Here is a 19,689-nt window from a genome sequence, read left to right as displayed (position 1 = left end):
TGCTCCAGCTCATTTCCCATGCTGCCATTCTCCTGGCTGGAACCAGGTTCTATCTACTCCCCACGTAAAATGTTCATCTCTCCCTCTTTAGTCTCCAAATCTCTGTGTTTCTTCTTTTTGCCTTGGAAAGTCTCTTACTATTTCCCAGCTAAGTCAATGTCTCCCTCACATAGTGACTTCTCTAGACTGCCTGGATCTCTGTTCTCACAGGCTGGATGGGGTGACAGCAGCAAGTGCTGCAGGACCAGCCAGTCCTGTGGGAAAGCAAGTGAGCATCTTCAAGAAATGCAGCTATGTGCCTCTACCAAAATACAAAGAGCAGGAGACTTTCAGTGTAGGCTTTTAAAAGACAAAAATAGCACATGACTCCCCAATAAGTTTCCAGGATCACTATCAATCTGCTGTAAAACACTACCAAAAAATAATGAGTAAGGAAAACATACTATAGCATAAACTCACTTATAAACATAGGTTCAAATATTATAAATAAGTTCCTAACAAAAAGAACTCAGAAATGAGTTAACGAATATATCATAGACAAGGTGGGTTTACTGTAGAAATTCAAGGATAATTTAACATTAGAAAATCTATTAGTGTTATTCAACACATCAATAGCAAAGCATTTAATAAAAATCCAAAAGCATGATGATTAAAATTCTTCATCAAAGGAGAATAGAAGGAAATTTACTTAACTTTACCAATCTCTATAGTAGACTTTATATTTAATGATGAGGAATTGAAAACCTTGCTTATATCAGGAGCAGGATAGAGACATCCATTCTTATGCTTGCTGTTCTCTTTCCTATTGGAGAACTTTGTGGGTAATGTGATGAAAATGAAGTTTACTTTGAGAGATTTTCATTAATCATCAGCTTGCTATTTATAAACAATGTATTTTTTACATAGAAAGCAGAGTATAATCTACAGGCTAACTATTGTATCTTTTAAGAAGGTCAGTAAGATTGCTTAATCTTTATCAGTATCTGGAAATCATCTCTCTCCTTAAACAGCAGCAAGAACCAATTATAAGGTTATTTTTAAAATCCAATTCTACAAGAATCTTAGGAACAAATTTAATAAAAGATGGTGTAAGACCTTTATAAGGAAAAAAAAATTTTATGGAAGAATTCAGCAGATCTAAGTAAACAAAGAACTATTCCAAAGTTCAGCAAGAAGGCCGTCAAGAAGATATCGATTTTCTCCTAATTAACATATAAATTAAACAATATAAATCAAAGTTCTACTAGAGATTTTTAGGGAATTTGATTAGTGGATTCTAAAATGCATACAAGAGAGTAAAGAAACCAAGAAATTTTTGAAAAATTAGAAGATATTTTACTGCATAGTTAGATTTACTATGAATCTAGAGAAATTAAAACCAAGCAGAGGGACTTCTAAGGAGCAGCTGAGTGAACCAAAAAATGGACCTATAAATACATGGTCAAAAGGTTCGTGGCAAGGGTGGCATTTTAGATCAACAAGGAAAGAACAGAAACTTAATAAAAGATATAGACAATTAGCTACACACTTGAAAGCCAATAGGACAGCACCTGTATCACCAACAAAGATTAATTCCACATAGATAGATATGGCAGTGGGATAATGATGAACTGCATACACAAAACTAAAAAGTTTAATCATTTTTGCTTTTTCCAAAATAGAACTACTTAGAATTAAAGGCAAGTGACGGAGAGAAGATAAAAAGACAAGATATTTACAGTCATGTAACCACAAAAGAATTTGTAAGCAGAACACATAAAAAACACAAATAAATAAGAAAAAGACCCTACAACTTAATGAAAATAATCAGAGAGCATGAATAGGGCAAGTGTGAAGAGCCAATAAACATATAAGAATATATTTAAGATATTCAAACTCTTTATCTACCTACATAAATGCAAATTGAATAAAAATAGGTACCATTTAACAACAAACTTTGTAAGTTAATGTCTTTTAAAAATCATGTTTTGGAGCTTTGTCTGTATTCCTGATATGTGAGTATAAATTTAGAACACTCTTTGGCAATACATATGAAGTTAAAAAGATGTCATAACTGATGCCACAGCAATGTGGCTGTGACAGGAACATTCTAGGCAGAAACACCCACATGTGCACAGAAGAGCTGTGTGTGACAGTGCCCGAGGAAGTGGAATAGGACAGAAAACATACACAGCCACCCTAGGACTCACGGCTGCTCCACACAGGTGGCTACAGCTGGGACAGGTTCTGAGTAGGCAGGGTTGATGAATCCTGTCTGGTAAATGTTTTGAATATCATCCCTGAAATAATTACAATTTATTCACTCAATGGAATGTGTATTCCATAGTTAAAATGAATTAGTTTTATACATAACCATATACAGAAAAACTCAAAAATGGTGAATGAAAAACAAAGCTGTCAGTAGATGACATCCACACTAACTGTATGCACATACAAAAATCATACTACGTTGTGTAAGGAGTGGTAACTGCACATATTAAAATATGGATAGCATGAACGTGCCAGGCTTCACAGTGTCAGAAACCACTAAGGACAAAGGAAGGAAGAGCATAGAAGAGAACTAACTACTCGATGAGCTTCTATTCCTTAATTATATTTTATTTCTTATACTATAAGGAGCCAAAGCAAACATAAAAACAGTCATTATATCTATCTATCTATCTATCTCTCTATCTATCTATCTATCTATCTATATATATATATATATATATATGGGTGGTGAGAGAATAGGTGCCACTTAATTATCATTTAAACATGGATGTATGTCTGGATTATTTTATAATTATTGTTTTCTTGATTTTAAGTGATTGTATAATGTAAATATATAAGGATTTCATTGTATGGAATCAAATAAACCAAGTATAGCCTAAAGCTATTAAAAAATTGAGATTCATAAAAAGAATGAATTAGAGAATTACTAATCATATTAAAGAGATATTCAGTGTATAATTCACAAAACAGAATGTTTTATGATGCAATCAGCATTATTCAGTTTACAATCATATGAAGCGCATTTAACTTTTCTAAAATGCCTACTTTATAAATCAAAGTACACCTGTATATTTTTTACAGAAATTCCTCTGGAGATAATTTTAGATGCAAATTAAAATTATTAGTTTGGAGATTGTTAGATATTTTTCTTTAAAGAGAGATTTGTCACAACCATGGAATGGTCATAGTATTCCCCCCAAATTTGCTTCATACTTTATTTTTCAAATGAATCTTCTAGAATGTAAGTGATATTGTGAATATCTTGGGAAGAAAGCATACATTGCCGTTTCAATAAGAAAACATTCAGCTAGAAAACCAGCACTACTGATTTACATACAGTGTCACAGGGATGTCTGTGGACGGAAGCCCATCAGTGCCTGGGTTGGTCTTCTTGTCTTCCTGTTCACATCCTTCCGCAAGCTTCCCCAGAGCCTCTTCTTTCTCTTTGGCTCTTCTGAGCTGGTAAGCTTTTTCCTGTTCTCTGATTTGCTCTTCAACTACTGGATAGTTCTGCAGTGCCTGAATCCTTTCTGAACGACCTATTTCTTTACCATCTAGCCACTTAAATAAACAGTAACAAACAGCACAATTACTGAAAAGCAGCTGTGCAAATGAGTCAGCCCCCAATTCTCTTTGATAGCACTATTTTAAACTAAGAAATAACAACAATGTACCATAGTTATGGAGAATCGAAACAAAATAATTAATGGAAAATATCAGACTCATTGGTCTAAATCAATATTCATTTCATATAGTTAACACATGAGTAGATTAGAAAGCACCTGTACTAGTACTAATAAACAAGATTTATATCAAGCTGACAATTAATGAAAAACTCTCAAAATATTTTAATTTTATAACTGCTCACCATGCTAAGAAGTCCAATGCTTAAATCAAATCTAGCTGTAAAGGACAATAACAACAATCATAGTGTTCTCTACTAAGAAAGGCCTTGAATCTCACACTAAGTGAGCTCAAATACAACAAGCCCATGTCCCTTCCTTGAGAACAGATGCACAGAGTGTACTAGAATCATTATAGTCAACACTTATATCTGCTGTTTTTATAATACTGCAGTTTTCTAATTAAAATATTAAAATTCAAATACCAGCTACAATCTGAAATAACAAAGTTACCAGTTTCAAGCTAACTGCTGTTTAACTGGTCTCTCTCTACAAAATACAAAGATATTTGGAAATGTGCTAGGAAGATGATGGTCTCTCAATAATGTCTATTTTCTAACCTCCACAAATGTTATCTCACATGCCAAAGACAACTTTACAGATGTAAGTTAAATATCATGGGTAATCAGGGTGACGCTTATAAGGATCATAACCTCCCTTGCAAGAAAATGAAGAAGGCTTAAGTATTGGTATCAAAGTTTGGGCAAGATGTGATAATGATCCACTGCTGGCTTTCAAAATGGAGAAAGAGGCCAAATGTCCAGAAATACAGGCAGGTGAAGGATTTCTCCCCTAGAACCTTCAAACAAAACACCTTCTGATCTCTAGAACTAAAAAATAAATTTGTTTTGTTTTAAGCCACTAACTTTGTGTTGATTTGTTATACCAGCAACAGAAAAGTAACATGAAAGGGAAAATACATTAAAATGTAAACTAAAAACTATTTGGATAAATTAAATTATATATCAAAAATGTATTGTGGAGATTTAAAAAAATAATTTCAAATATGTTTTGAGAAGAATTCATGTGGCTGCTATAGAGGGCTTGAGATTTGGTTCGGCCCCCAGAAGCCAAAGCATAATGGAAAAAGCATGATCAGTTATACAATTTGCAGTCTTTAGTGAAAACGTATGGTTGTTTCTGGATGTCTTCTAATATAGTATTTAACTCTACAACATACTTGTATAATTTTATAATGGAAATCCTGGGAAGATGCCTTGTATTCTTCCAGTAGGAGTAACAGACTGTAAAAGGTTGTTTCTTTCAGTATCTTCAATGAAAGATAGGGCCATAATGATAAAATCTACTTTGTAAGGTAGTAACTAATCATACTGTACATACCTAAATTAATCTATTTCAGAATTATTATAATTTAATCAAGTTGGAAAATTCTGAATATACAAATTTATTATATAAATATCTCATAAGAAATATAAACATAAACAATATATTTGCATAACTAATACTACATAAAATAACACATAAAAGTAATTGATACTACATAACTTATGTAAATAATATTACATAAAAATAACACATGAAAGTGAATATATATCATACAAAGATACATAATAAATAGGAAAACTTTGGATAAATCCAATTTCTTTCAACCAGGCTTTTGTGGAACACTAAAGTTATGGTTTGGATATGGGACGTTCCCCCAAAAGCCTCATATGTTTGGAAGGTAATTGGGTTACAGGGATGCTGTATTCCTCAGTGGTTATCCACCGAGAATCCATAGTTTAATGCACTGTTAGGCAGTAGAATCTGGTCCTAAGAACCAAGTCGCTATGGCTGTAACCTAAAGGGTATATTTCTTCCCTTGCTCTTCCTATTTGCTTCCTGTCAACCATGATGTGAGGATCTTTCCTCCACCCCTATGCCATTTCTATGTGTGAGCCTGCCAACCACAGAATGAAACTTCTAAAAATGTGAACCATAATAAGCCTAGCCTCATGTAAACTGCAGGTATCAAATATTTTGTCCCCGTCATGAGAAAGTGACTAACACAGATTTTAGTACCAAGAATGGAATCATTCCCAGGTGTCTTGGTTACTTTCTTCTCATTGCTGGGCCAAAATAACGGACACCCAATATGAAGCAAGGAAAGATTTATTTAGCTCACTGTGGAGGTTTCAGTCCATACTCAGCTGGCTCCAAGGCAGGGTGGCACACAGCACCAGGGTAACACTTCAAGGCAGTGGCCAACAAAAACTGCCAAAGCAAAAAGGGGAGAACAAGCCTTCTTTCCTCCCTTATACTGTACACAGACCACCACCCCTCCTCAAGGGCAGGTGTAGTACTCACAAAATCTCCTTGCCCTCTTCTTGCACAGGATGAGGATGTTTACAAAGTAAGGAGCCTGGTTCCCTGCTGAGTCTCTTAGTTAAACTTCTCAACATGACCGAATGTGTCAACCATAGCACCATGGCTATCACTGAACATATGGCTAAAAAATCTTTGAAACTGTTTCTCAGGAGGATTTTGGAAAGGTTTGGAGATGCCAGCTAGAGAAGCTCTAGGATGCTGTAAACACAGATTGCCAGGAGATTATGGTTGGAGCTCAGAAGACCAGAATGGCGATATAAATGCAGAGACCAAAGAACCAAAAGCTACTGAGACATTTGATTAAGGTAAGGAAATAAAGAATGGGTAACAGTTGAAGGTAGTTACAAATACTAAGTGTGAGTGCACAACTGGTTATAGAAACAAGGCTTGTAACTGTCATTAATACTTCTATTTTATTAATATGCTTGTGCATATATACATATATTAAACAGGTTTCTTTATTTTCTTTCTTTGTAATGTAATGCTGATTAACTTAATAGTGGTTCTTAAGTATTGTCAAATCTATATTATAATGTTAAACTATGGAAGATTGGTAACCTCGGTTCATGAACTTAATTTGTTTTACAATTTTGGAAAGGTGGCCACATTTGTGTTTGTGTGGGAAAGATGGCCACAGTTGTGTTGGTCATCTGATGCAGTTTACAAGCAAAAACAAAATTTTGTGAAATGTGATTCAAATTGTCTGCAAACAAAAGTGTTCATGAATTGACACACTTGTGTATTAGGGTAGAGAAAGTGCTACCTAAAAAAAACTGCCATCTATGTTGGGCAGGGAAATAGTTTCCAGTTGTACGCAGAACAGTTGTATCATGTTAGGTGTAGTTATGAACTTGCTACTGTGTTTGGAGATTAAGTAGATTTAGGAAGATGTGTGTGTTTTTCCAGTTGATATTAATTATGATATATTAATGGGAGTAAGAATGGCCTAATCTGGGTGTGTCTCTGCATGACTCATGTAGTCCAGCAAACAGGGAAAAAGAGTCACCTAGAATGTGGGTGACATCAACCACTAGGCTTTTAGTTTGAGCAGAATAAAAAGGGAAAGAAGAAGGAACTGTTTCTGCTTTTTGGAATATCTCTGGTCTCCATTGCCTTTCAAATCTGGTCTCCCATTCCTCCAGCTTTTCAGGGCAGACTCCAGCCTTCCAAGGCAGACTCTTCCGCCTTCTGATGCGGAATATGCGTGAGCTGCCAACCACAGCTTCTGATGCTCCCAATCTTCCGCCTTCTGATGTTCCCACCACTGACAATGCAGGGATCCTCCAGGTCTTCCACCTTCAATAGCTACTGGCTCCTTTAGCTTTCCAGTGCACAGTGGGGGCATTTCTGATTCTTTAGCCTCTTACCCCACAGACAGATGGCTTGTGTTTCTGATCCTGTAAGCCTACCTAATAAATTTGTGTAATCATATACATATTTTGCAATGAATATATTCCTCTGGGAACCCTATCAAATACAACTGGGAAGCAAGTTGATATTCTCTTACCTGTATGTGGAGTACATGCATGTGTTTAACAAAATGTCTTTATGCTTGGTTTAAATAGTGACTTGATTAGTCCTCCTATAGCGATACCTCAGTTCCTGAATTTAATTCATTCTATGATTCCGGAGAAGATGTCCATGTTTGTGTTTGTGTTCATGTTTGTAGAGTGAGGTATGTGATTCATAAGTAATGGGAACATGAATCAGACCCTGTCTCCTAGCACATCTATGCCCTACAGCACAGTGCCTATTTACCGCCTGCAGTGGCTAGGCACTGGGAAAAGAATACATATCAAGGGCTAAATCTCTTCATGCCTCTGTCCCAAGGATGTCTAAATTCAATCATTGGTTAGGGTTTTAAAAGGCCTTACCCCTAAAAGTAATTAAAGTTATAACCCCTGGATCTCAAAATGTGGCTTTTTCTGAAAGTAGATACATTGCAGGTGTAATTCATCAAGACGAAATCATACTGGAGAGTGGGCTCCTAATCTAATTTAACTGATGTCTTTACAGAAATAATGTCTTGTAAAAGGACAGAGACCCAAGAAGAACACCATATATAAATGAAGGCAGAGATCAAAGTGATGGATCTACAAGTTGAAGAATGACAAAGAGTGCCAGCAAATGCCAGAAGCCAGGAGAGAGACCAGAAGCAGATTCCTCCATCACAGCCCTCAGAGGAAGACAATGCTGTTGACAACTTGATCTTGAACACCTGGACTCCAGAAGTAGGCAATAATGAATTTCTGCTGTTTAAGCCACTCAGTTTGTGGTATTTTGTTACAACAGTCCTAGGAAAATAATATGTCTATTAACATAATTCCTTTCAAGTAGATCACAAGTTCTCAATGAAATGATAACTAAAATTGTAAAGCTTATTGATCTGTTTCTTTTTTGTAGTATTTGAGATTGAACCCAAGGCCTGCACACTGAGCCACACCCACCACCCTTTTATTTGTTTACTTATTCACTTATTATCTTTTATTTTTGAGACAGGATTTCACTAAATTGTTAAGTTGCCCAGCCTGGGCTCAACTTTAGGATTGCCCTGCTCAGGCTGCCAGAGTGCTGTGACTACAGGGATACACCACCATGCCTAGCTTTATCAACCCATTTTCAAAATTAAGAGCACACTTGGGAATACCATCTTTCAAAAGGAGATTGTGGTCTATTATAAATACTGATTCAGTGCAGTGTTTCTGAAAGGAAAGATTTAATATTATATGTTAATGCAGTGAGAAACAGTGAGTGTGGATGTAGAGTGAATGCTGGAGGCTTAGAGCCAAACTTATACAGGTGCAAATTCTACCCGTTTCACTCACCAGGTGTGTCAGTGTAGACAAAAGGCATTGATTCTCTGAGCCCTGGCTTTCTAATCTCTGAATACTCTCTACGGTCTCCTGTATGGCTCTGGGAAGAGCAGAGGTGCTGTGTGAACAGGCCCTGCCCAGCCTGTTCCCACCCCCCAGAGGAGGCCTGCACACCTTCAGCTTGAACACCCCACCCCTGGCTCGGGCTCGGCTGTGGGGACCTCACGGCCTTCCAGCTCCTTCGTCAGCTCTCAGCATCACACCACAGGCTCCACCCTGCCTCACTCTGGTTCTTGCCGTTCATTTTCTAGGAATCCACTGTACAATGATTATCCATCTGGTATATATTTCAGGAAATCGATCATTTATTCACAATCAGATCATTCTCTTCATCTAAGAGATTTTACACTAGAAAAAAATCAGTCCTGTGAGTCTAGCAGTCAGCAATCTGTGAACTACAGAGGACACAAAAATCTAAGAAATAAATGTCCTCTGGGAACTGAGCAAACACCCATGGCAGAGCTGCTGCGACCACACATTTTCTCTGCAGAAGCACAGAGCTACATGCAAGGGGAGAAGCCTTGGAATCATATAAGCATGAACACAGCCACTTGGATAATTCTCAGTTGTGTGTGCTTTCCCTAGAAATCTTTATGCCCAGATTGTAAAATTATTAGATTCAGGGGATACATATTATGACATTTATGATACATAATTTTTAGTTTTCCAACCAGTTTTAACCACAACTTCCTCACCAAGGTGACTTTTAGAAATAAAACACAAACTCAAACAAAGCCAGGGCTACAAGTGTGGCACACAAGTAAAGTACCTGTCTAGCACATGAGAGTTCCTCTCCCCAAACCCCAGCCCTAGAAAATAAAAGTTCAAATAAATAGTCACATTTTCTAGCAATGTGGTGCATAAATCGTGGATTACTGTCCTGGCTCACTTTTATTTTTCCGGGTTTTCTCTCTGTGCCCGGAGGAGGAACACACCTGTAACTGCTCAAGTGTGGCCACCACGAACTGCCTGTAGCCATCGAAGTCAGCACACGGGTTACCCATGAGGAAGAGCTCCTTCAGGTGGATGTTGTGTTTCAGGCTTTTAATGCTGCTCAGCTCCCCAACGAAATTCACAGTCAAGTCAAGTTTTGTCAGCACTTCACATCCTGTGGAGAACAGAGAAGAGGAAGAAAGGGGGAGATCATGATGGTACCAAAATGCATGCTATGGGTAACAGTGAGTTGTAAAATTTTGATGCTCAGAGGAATGTCATGGAAAGGGTGAGCCTCTGGAGCAGAGATTTGTGCTGTTATGGACTCTTCCATCTTCCCCTTTATTACCCAGATAGCCAAATGCTGCTGATACTTCAATGAAATTCAATTTGAATTTGAATTAATTCCCTTCACATTCCATGGGAACTTGGTGGTTAGGAGTCCAGACTTTGGAATGAGGCAACTATGAATTCAAATCCTACTTCTGTCTCATCCTTGCTGATAATGATCTTGGACAAGTTATCAGTCTTAGTCTCATCATCTACTGAATTACAATATCACCAGTAATATTACTGGTAGGAATTGCTGTAAAGATGACGTAAGGTGTTTAGTGCAAAATGCTTGGAACGGTGCCCCACTACTCAAACTGCTTCATAAACATGAGCTATGACACAGTCCCCAAAGAGGGCTCTTCTGGTTACCCTACGGCTATGTGGAAACAGGTTCCTGGGGAAAAGAAGTAGGTGTTCTCTCCAGCAGACAGCTTGCAGTTTTTACTGTGAACTAAGCAAGAATTAACCTGGTTGACACATCTGCCTTTGTGGGCTTGGTGGAGTATAAATCTGACTTTCCCTGAATTCAGACACCATGGAATGGACACGGAAGCATTTGCAGCACTTGTATGAGACAATGGAGCAGATAATGCATTCATTTCTTCAAACTTTTTTTTTTTGTCTTTTTCCTTTTTATTGGTACTGGGGATCGAATTCATGGCTGCCTACTTGCAAGGCAGGCGCTTATGCCGCTGAGCTAAATCCCCAGGCCCTCATTTCTTCAAACTTTTGCACACTGCATCCTTCTCTGTGCTTCCTGACTACATGTAGCTTTTCTGTCACTGTTTTGTGATTATTGAATTTAGAGTCAGCTTTGGTTCCTGATAGCTTAATGTGAGCTTGATTTAAACTAGCTCATAATTCTATAACTGGGTAATCTTTGGAAATGTTGTCCTCACCTCTATACCTGCAGTAGAATGAAAGCCACTTAGTTGAGATAGTTCCCTTCCTCTTACTCTTTCTTAACTCTTGTACCAGACACCACTCAGTCACAATTTCAGACTTTTTCTTCTCTATTCAGATCCCAAATCAGCCTCCTCCAAATAACTCAGATCTACTGTACTGTTTCCAGAGAGAAGTGCTCACTTCATATCCATCCATCACCCCTGCATTCAAGCAGGAGTTACAGGTACCTGCTATTTACAAGTTACTGTGTCTGTTCTTCAGGATAAAGTGATAAAAATGTAATCCATAGTCTCTGCTCTTAAGCTTATCTAAGACAAATGGAACTAGAAAAGAAAACTGAACTTGGAAAAGCATCAAGAAGTGAAGCAGAACCCAGAAGTAAGCACAGTGTACACTGTAACCCGCACTAAATTGATGGTCACTGGTACTTCTTTCTCAATCCCCATTCTTTCCTGAACTCTGTGCTCCTGGCTCTCACTTTCCCAGTATTCTACACAACCCCTTTAAAGGTGACACAGGATCTTCCTGTTGGCTAATCTCAGAACCCTTCTTAAACACACAGCACCACTAGAACAATCTGCTGCTTCTGGCTTGATCATGTATTCTTGTTAAAACTTTAAGCTGTCTTGTATGGACTTCTCAAACCCTTTTCGGCAATACAACCCAGAGCTTTACTCTTGACCCAGGCTTTTCTCATTGTCTTCTGGGTGACAACACTTGTCGTCACTGGATTTGTGACCCCTAATTTTGATGAATCTCACATAACTCCTCCATACCTGATCTCCCAACTGAATAGACACATCATATTTAATATTTCCCAAACACAATCCATCCCATTTACTTTTACTTTTCAGTTCTCAACACAGGTGCTCTGTCTTTATGTCTAAAATGTCACCACCACTGTCTTGGTGTCATATGAGTTTGACATAAAAAGGAAGCCAGGATCTCAAAGTTAATCTAAATCACTTTCTCTCGTCCTTCATGTCACCAGCATGCCCTACTGGTCTTCTCTCCTACATTCTTCTCACATATTTCCTATCCACTAATATCCTATTACACTACAGTTCAGGTTCTCCTTACTTTTGCATGGAATATGGAAATAATCTCCAAAATCTGAACATACATGTAGGACATGAAGAAGAAGGGGAAATGGAAAAATAGAAAAACAAATGATAACATTGGAATAATTTGATGTGCCACAAAACAAGGGAATATTCAGAGAAAGGAAAGAACATAGCAAACCAAAGAAGCCTGTTTGCAAGGGCTCTCCCAGCCAAACATGGAATAAATTGATTATCAAGTTAAATAATGGTAGTAATATAATTCATGAGTCCATAATCCTGTTAGGATGAATGAATGAATGAATGAATGAATGAATGAATGAATGAGAGATAAGACAAAGTTACTCCTTAGGATAGAATGTCATCTAACACATAGAAACAATGATAGAATTATGTTATTGAAGAATGTTAAAACTAATGTATGAGAGTATAAGGGGGAAAAAGATATTCACATAATGTCAAAGTATCTTCCCACAAATTACTCATTATTTGCATAATGAAATATAGCAACTTTAGAGTGGAGAGATGTAGATACTGCCTTTCCCTTCATTCTTTTTATGGTAGACACTCTCAAACAACACACATGATCTCTTTTAAATTTCCTGCACAGCATTCATTCATGGAGACTGGGGAGTTACCCTGTACAATACTTCCTTTAGTACACATAAAAAAGACACCTTGACAAAAGACAGGGGATTACGAAATGCTTGCAGAAGGAAGGAAGGAAGAGATGGAATGAGGGAGGGGGCAAGAAAAGAAAGAATGAGGGTAGAAGACAAAGAAAGAGGATAAATGGGTAAGTAGAGAAGATCAGGGATTAGTTGATTCAGGTGAAACGTAAAGGAAGTACAGCTTCAGAGCTAACAGAGAAAGGAGGAAACAAACGAACTGACAATGCTGAATCCAGGTCAAATTCTGCCAGTCCCTACAGGTGGCTCTTAGAGTTATGCATTAAGTTATGGCAAGGATAATTACAAATCAGCACACATCCAAAGAGAAGAGACCTACACATCAAATGTAGAACAATGGTTATGCAGCATTGCAATAACATTAAAATTGACAATTATGGGAACTGTATCACCACAAGAGGAAAGCTTATAAGATGATGAAAGTGGAAACAAGAAGACATAATATTGCTTGTATGTTACAATTACAATATAAAACAAAGGAAAATTAGCATTACACAATGATAACAGGAATAGAATTGAGAAGAAATATTCTGCCATTCAAAAAATTGTAAGATTGTTATATTTGATATTTTTCTCATACATAAAAGGAAAAATACATGAACCCGATAGAACACTAGGAAAGATACAAGTACCATTTTCTCAAGTATCATGAGTGTGTTTCCCATACATACAGGATGGTTTTTAATTACATGGCTAACACACTGATTTAGTGCTTACCTTGAATAAAAGTCTTCATAAACAGCATTTTACTTAGCGATAACACTATGCCTATGGAAGAGGTACCATGGCGACTGTCCCCATTTATGGTTGAATACTAGGTGTGGGCACTTGGTTCCCAGAGGCACAACGGAAAACATTCATACCATCACCATTCCCCCCAAGGATTCTGGCCTGTATAACTTCTGTACCTATCTGCTCCTGGGCTGGCCATTGTGACTCATGTGACAAATAGACTCTGGAAAAAGCAAAGTTCTGGGACTTCTAAAGCTGGGTCAGAAGATGCCCATGGTTTCCACTAGGGGTATATAATGCACACTCTGGAAGGTTCTTTCTTGGAATAATGACTCTCGTACTGGTCAGAGGCCACACAATATGTCTCGCTATCTAGAGTCCATCATGCTATGAGAGTCCAAGCCACCTGGGTAACCTTGAGGCAGTACAAGAGAATAGAACCTGTGTTTGTGGAAAGAGTACTGGCCAGGACACAGAAGCCACTGAAGAAACAGGGTCTCCCATAGTTGCTGCTGCAGGAATGCCCGGCTCAGTCACACACCTTTAAGCTCCTGACCCATAAATCTGGGGGCTGGGGACACTGGGTCTGGAAGGAGATTTCTGGTTATTAATCTTGCTTCACTACAATAGATAAATGCAACTCTGAAGCAAATGAGCTAAGAAGTTACTAATGTTTACATAGCTCCTATGTGGAGAAGTTGGGATTTGAACTCAGATCTGCCATCTAAAGAGTCTCTCTAAACTAGCCAATCTTAGCATTTATTACAAACATCACCACCATCACTACCATCAACACTTTAATATTCCCAAACTAAAACTTTTGTGAAGCACCAATACGGGTTTGTCAGTAAAAGCCATTGCCCCCACCAGCAGAGAGGTGGCCAGGCAGGACTTTCCTGGAATTCACAATGGTAGAGAAGGTCAAACCAGCCTGGAAAAGGAAGGAGAAGGAAAGTGGTGAAGAAAGGTCAGACAGTCAGCTGGGAATTAAATGTACTCTCAGCTCCCAACCAAATGCTGCATCAGAAGACCAGTCACCATGAAACAGTCCACAGCCCGCATCTCACATTCGCCCTTGTTATGTCACATAAAAATAAAAGGAGGGGAGATGGGAGAGAATTGAGAAGCTTGAGGACAGTGGGAGGGGACAAACTCTCCATCTTTCCCCCATGGACACTGCTAGGTGATGTCTAAAAGGGGAATGTGAAAAAATAGGTGTAGTACATGTACATTACTCAGAAACACGGGGATAAGCATGGTGTAGACACACTGCTTAGATGCAGGTGGGAGAACCAACACAGAACTGAGAGCAATCGCCTCTGGAGAGTGGGACACGGAATAAGGGGGCACTGGCAGGGGATACTAATACAGCACTCTGAATTTAATCTATTGTTTTGCTATGGAAAAAATATTACACAGTGAAGGAAAAAATCAACAGAACACAAAGGTAACCTAGAGAATGTGAGAAAATATTTGCAAATTATACATCTGACTTGGCATTAACTATGAGAATAAATAAAGAATTCAGGCAACTCACTAGCAAAACCCCAAATAACCCAATTAAAAATGGACAATAAATCTAAATAAACATTTTTCAAATAAAACATACAGATGGCCAGGGAGTACATGAAAAATACTCCACATCACTGATCATCAGGGAAGTGTAAGGAAAACCACAGTGAGGTCTCACATCACACCAGTTAGAGAGGATTTTATTTAAAAAGGAAAAGGTAAGTGTTAAAGAGGATGAAAAGTGAATCCTTGCGTTGCTGGTAGTGATGTGAATCATTACAGCCAATATTGAAACTGTAGGACAGTTTCTCAAATTGAAAAGTAGAACTACCATATAATCCCGCAACCCCACTCCTGGATACATATCCAAAGGATATGAAGTTGCTATGTTGTGGAGACAGTTGTACTCCTGTTTAGAGCAGAGCTCTTCACAACACCCAAGAGTAGATTCAACCTAACTTTCTATCAACAGATGAAAGGATAATGAAAATGTGCTACATGCCCGAAGTGGAATATTATTCAGTCATAAAAAGAATGAAGTTCTGCCAGTTAAAACAATGTGAATGCAAACAGTGCAATAAGCTAGGAACACAAAGACATGTGCCATAAATCATACCCACATGTGGAATCTCAAAACATCGCTTTTGTAGAAACTGAGAGTGAAACGGGGGTTAGCAGAGGATGAACAGGGTGATGGGGCTGGTTAAATAACAAGTACTAAGCCATAGGTAGATGGAAAAAAGACATGTAGGTGACTACATGGTGACAGTATCCTTTTTTAATCTAGAAGAAAGAATTTTGATTTTTTATTATAAGGGAATGATTTTTGTGTGAAGAGATACATAAGTGGACTTCCATTTGAAACTTACACCTTACAAGTAGACCTGTATAAAAATAACAACATAGAACCCCACATACATGTACCATTTTTATTTATCAGCTTAAAAAATTAAAAACAAAAATAAAAATTGTTGAAAAGATGAATACACAAATAGAATACCCCTGCTGAAAGCAAAGATGATTTGTACCAAGCTGCTCAGAATAGTTCTTTTCATAATAACAAACATAATTAAAAAGCATTTCTAGCAGTAAACCATAAGGAATTATTTAAAACTCATCAATATAACTGATCACTAAATTATAACAATGTGGACCCAGCCACCATGTGGAGAATGGATATAAAACTACATGCATAAATAGAACTCTGTATCTCTGTGCCTGGATGTTTGTTATAAATTGACACGAATGCCCGTGGATTGCATAAATGTGGAATGCAGATTTGGGACAGTCTGTTGTAAGATACAGAGTACATGGAATTCAGTTCGCTATGGAAGGTTCTAAAAGACTTTAATGACATTCTTCTTTCATATAAGAAAAAGCTGACATTCAAAAAAAACTCCAACTAGTGAAAAATTCATGCATTTTGATTTTGCTGCAATTGTATAAATGAAGGAGCCAGAACATTTCAAATGTTTATGATATTTTTCAGAGTGCTGAGTTTTGACTTTCCTCTGAATTATCCTTCACATATGCCACTGAAGCACCTTCTGCCCCTTGGAGCTGACCAGCTCTGGCCCCACCGCTGTGCCTGAGGGAACCACTCCTTTGCTAAAGGCAGTGCTACTCCAGAAGGGGGCTGAGTGTGTGTACCTACTTCCTCCTCTTGCCTGCAAACCCTTCAAATTGAACAAGTACGTATTTGCCAGCAGAGAAGACTCATTTTCCTACTCATGCACCCACTTCTTCCCCATCAGATACGCACGCAGAGTGCCGGCCCCCTGTTCCTGCAGGTTAGAGCTGGAAGGCAGAGTGCCAGAGGAAGCCAGACCTGTCCAGGTACAGGGCGAGCAAAGCTCCACACAATAGTGACGTTGCTGCCCTCTAGTGGTAGACGAACAAAACAAGCCGCAAAATCCAAACTTCCGGTCCAGTAAGATACTTGCAAACAAAAATAATTTCTCTGAAATGTTAGACTGAAATAAAGTAAATGATAATATAGTCACAAGGGAATACTGGTAGTTCTGTCATCTGAAAAAGAGAAACGACTGCATTGCTAAAGCTGCAAAACGACAGTACAGTAAAGGAAGGTTACATCATAGGTTCATCAGTGAAGCTGGCTTTGGAGTCTTGAAAATGGTAATTTTCTAAGGTTTTAGAGTAAAAACTTGAAACACATGCATATGTATGTTCTTGCTGATTCGCAGACTTGATAGTCACTGAAATGTGTATTTGCGCACTGGGAGGTAAACAGACTAAAACGCAGCATCACCTTCTTGAAGCCCTCCTGTTACGAACCTCAGACTAGACAGGAGCCGGGTGGGCAGAGCAGCTCCCTGGCATCTCTGCTCCAGGCCTACGAGTTGAAGGAAGCTCCGGTGAGCATGCTTCACCCGCCCAGAGTCCCAGCCTATGCAGCCAGGACAGAGGCCAGCTGGCTGGGGAAAAACGTCCACAGCTGCGGAGGAAGCCAGCGTGGCCATGGACAGCGTGCACGATGGTCATCAGATGTCATGTGTTACCACCTAGAGAAAACGTGCAAAAAATAGAAGGCTGCCAACGAAACAGAAAACCACAGATGAAGAGAGAAAATTTGGGAAACTATAGAAAACTGGCACCAAAGAGTTCTAATAAGTAACTTGAAAAAGATTTGAGAAACTATCTCATGTATGACACAACAATTGACCCTACAGGAAAGCAGAAAACACCATTCAGGAAAATGAAAACTGTGGCTAAAATAAAGGACCAATTATAAAGGACATGAGTTACAGAATGAGCAAGTGATTCATGTAAAATAACTACACTGGTTGGTTTCCTGTTACTGGATCAAAACAGCTGATATCTGCAATTTAAAGGAGAGGTTAAAAAAATAAATCAGAGTGGTTCCTTTGGCTCATGATTTCAGTCCATGGGCAACTGGATCCAAGGCATGAATATCATGGCAGAAGGGCATCGTGGAAAAAAGCCACTCAACTCATGGCATCCAGGGGAAAATAAAGGCAGGAAAAGATTCTGAGAGGAAAGGATGAGGACTAAATATAGTCCCCAGGGTCACACCCCCATAGCCCACTTCCTCAACCTACACCCCACCTCCTAACAGCTCACAGGGCTAGGAACTGATCAGTGGATGAACCCATGAAGAGGCCAGTGCCCCTCAAATCCAATCGCCTCTCCAGGAGTCACTTAATCCCGCAAGTTCAACCAGCAGAACAATTATTTTGGAATTTATATCTGGTAAAATAACCCATAGAATAACAAGATAAATAAAAAACACAGATTAAGGAGGATGGAAACTCAGCCTACTACAACCATCATCTTATTAAAAGAAATTCTAGAGGATCGAATAAAACAGAAAAGAGAAAGTCACTAAAAACCAAATAGACAAAGACAAAGATAGATAGATAAAGGCAAGAAGGGTGAATAAGTACCAAACAAGAATTCTGTGTCTGGGAAAACTATCAAAAATGAAGCAAAAGCAAATATCTGTAGAAAACTGTGAGTGTTTTGTCACCAGCAGATCCACCTTACAAGAAGTGCTACAGGGCGTCCTCCGGCTGAAAAAGCCAGAGAGTGACTCAAACTTACAGGGCAAAGTGAGAACAGGCTTTGCTCAGCTGTCCGGAGTGGGGCTTCACAGCCCAGGGAAGAGGAGCCTGAGTGCTTCAAGGTCAGCGGAGTGCTGCTGAGTGCCCTGGGTGGAAACACTCTGCACAAGCAGGCATGAAGAAGGCTCTGCAGTGCCGGTTCTGCCCAGAGGAAATGCCTAGAGCAACTCACCCTTTCCGTGAACATGGGGCAGGGGTTCTCAAGACTCTGGCAATTGAAGGCGCAGATTTCAGTCAGCTGTAGACATTCTTGATGCTCAACTCAAAGAGCAAGGTAGAATTGTAGCTGACCAAGCTGCCCTAATTTCCAAATTCCAAACAGGACAAAAATCTGAGAGAACCTCCGAACCAGAACCACTGAGACAATGCCCTTTAGGGACTGAGCTAGAAGGTTGTTGAGAAGTCTCACTCAAGGCACTCATACTCACTCTAGAAAAGGTAGACAGGCCAGCCAGCATCATGGACCTCAGACTAACAGCGTCAGAAGAATGGGAAGTGATATAACAGGGCTGCAGGGACCAGCACTCCATTCCTCCCAACACCTACCAATAACAACAAGAAATCCGAATTTCTCATGCTTCAGATATGATGGGGTCAGTATCAACCAAGTCTTGAACTGTTCAGAGATAGAAGAAAGTGTTAGCGAATTGATGTAGTCTGACTAACCAAAGATGGAGTGGGAAAGATTTGGACTTATTGAAATGCAGGTGTGCGTGACCCTTCCCTATGGAATTAAAATGAAATGATCTCCCCCATGGGTACTAAATTCTCAAATCTTACGGGAAAAATATCCTGAGAATCCTCAAAAGTTAAGTACATAGATAAAAGTAAAAGGCAATCTAAGTGTCTTTCTCTTTGTACCCCTTTTTCTCTTAACAATGAATACATAAAGAATTACAGATCTATGTTGATGAGCAAAAATAAATATAAATATGTAAATTACACAGTAATAGAAATGTCTATATAGAAGCAAACTTTAATATATAATTAAAATTAAATTGATAATAATTTGAACTACATCATTAAAAAATGACAGCAATTGTAAT

General features: G+C 38.6%; 1 protein-coding gene across 7 annotated transcripts in view; it reads right to left on the bottom strand.

The window, feature by feature from the left end:
* Dnaaf11 (dynein axonemal assembly factor 11) overlaps nt 1–19,689 on the bottom strand; it is a 111,983-nt gene that overhangs the window by 70,657 nt on the left and 21,637 nt on the right. For all 7 annotated transcript variants that reach the window (XM_063231064.1, XM_063231062.1, XM_063231061.1 and 4 more), the window contains 2 exons: nt 9,811–9,983; nt 3,329–3,552 (listed from right to left, as the gene is read on the bottom strand). In XM_063231064.1, the coding sequence (XP_063087134.1) occupies nt 3,329–3,552; nt 9,811–9,879 (293 nt within the window). In that variant the 5' untranslated portion in view covers nt 9,880–9,983. The remainder of the gene's footprint in view (nt 1–3,328; nt 3,553–9,810; nt 9,984–19,689) is intronic.

This window comes from Cavia porcellus, unplaced genomic scaffold, assembly GCF_034190915.1.
Source record: "Cavia porcellus strain 051 isolate PalLab524CR breed Dunkin Hartley unplaced genomic scaffold, mCavPor4.1 scaffold_19, whole genome shotgun sequence".
Taxonomy (NCBI): domain Eukaryota; kingdom Metazoa; phylum Chordata; class Mammalia; order Rodentia; family Caviidae; genus Cavia; species Cavia porcellus.
The sequence above is the reverse complement of the archived record's forward strand: the minus strand, read 5'-3'. Positions and strand labels throughout refer to the sequence as shown.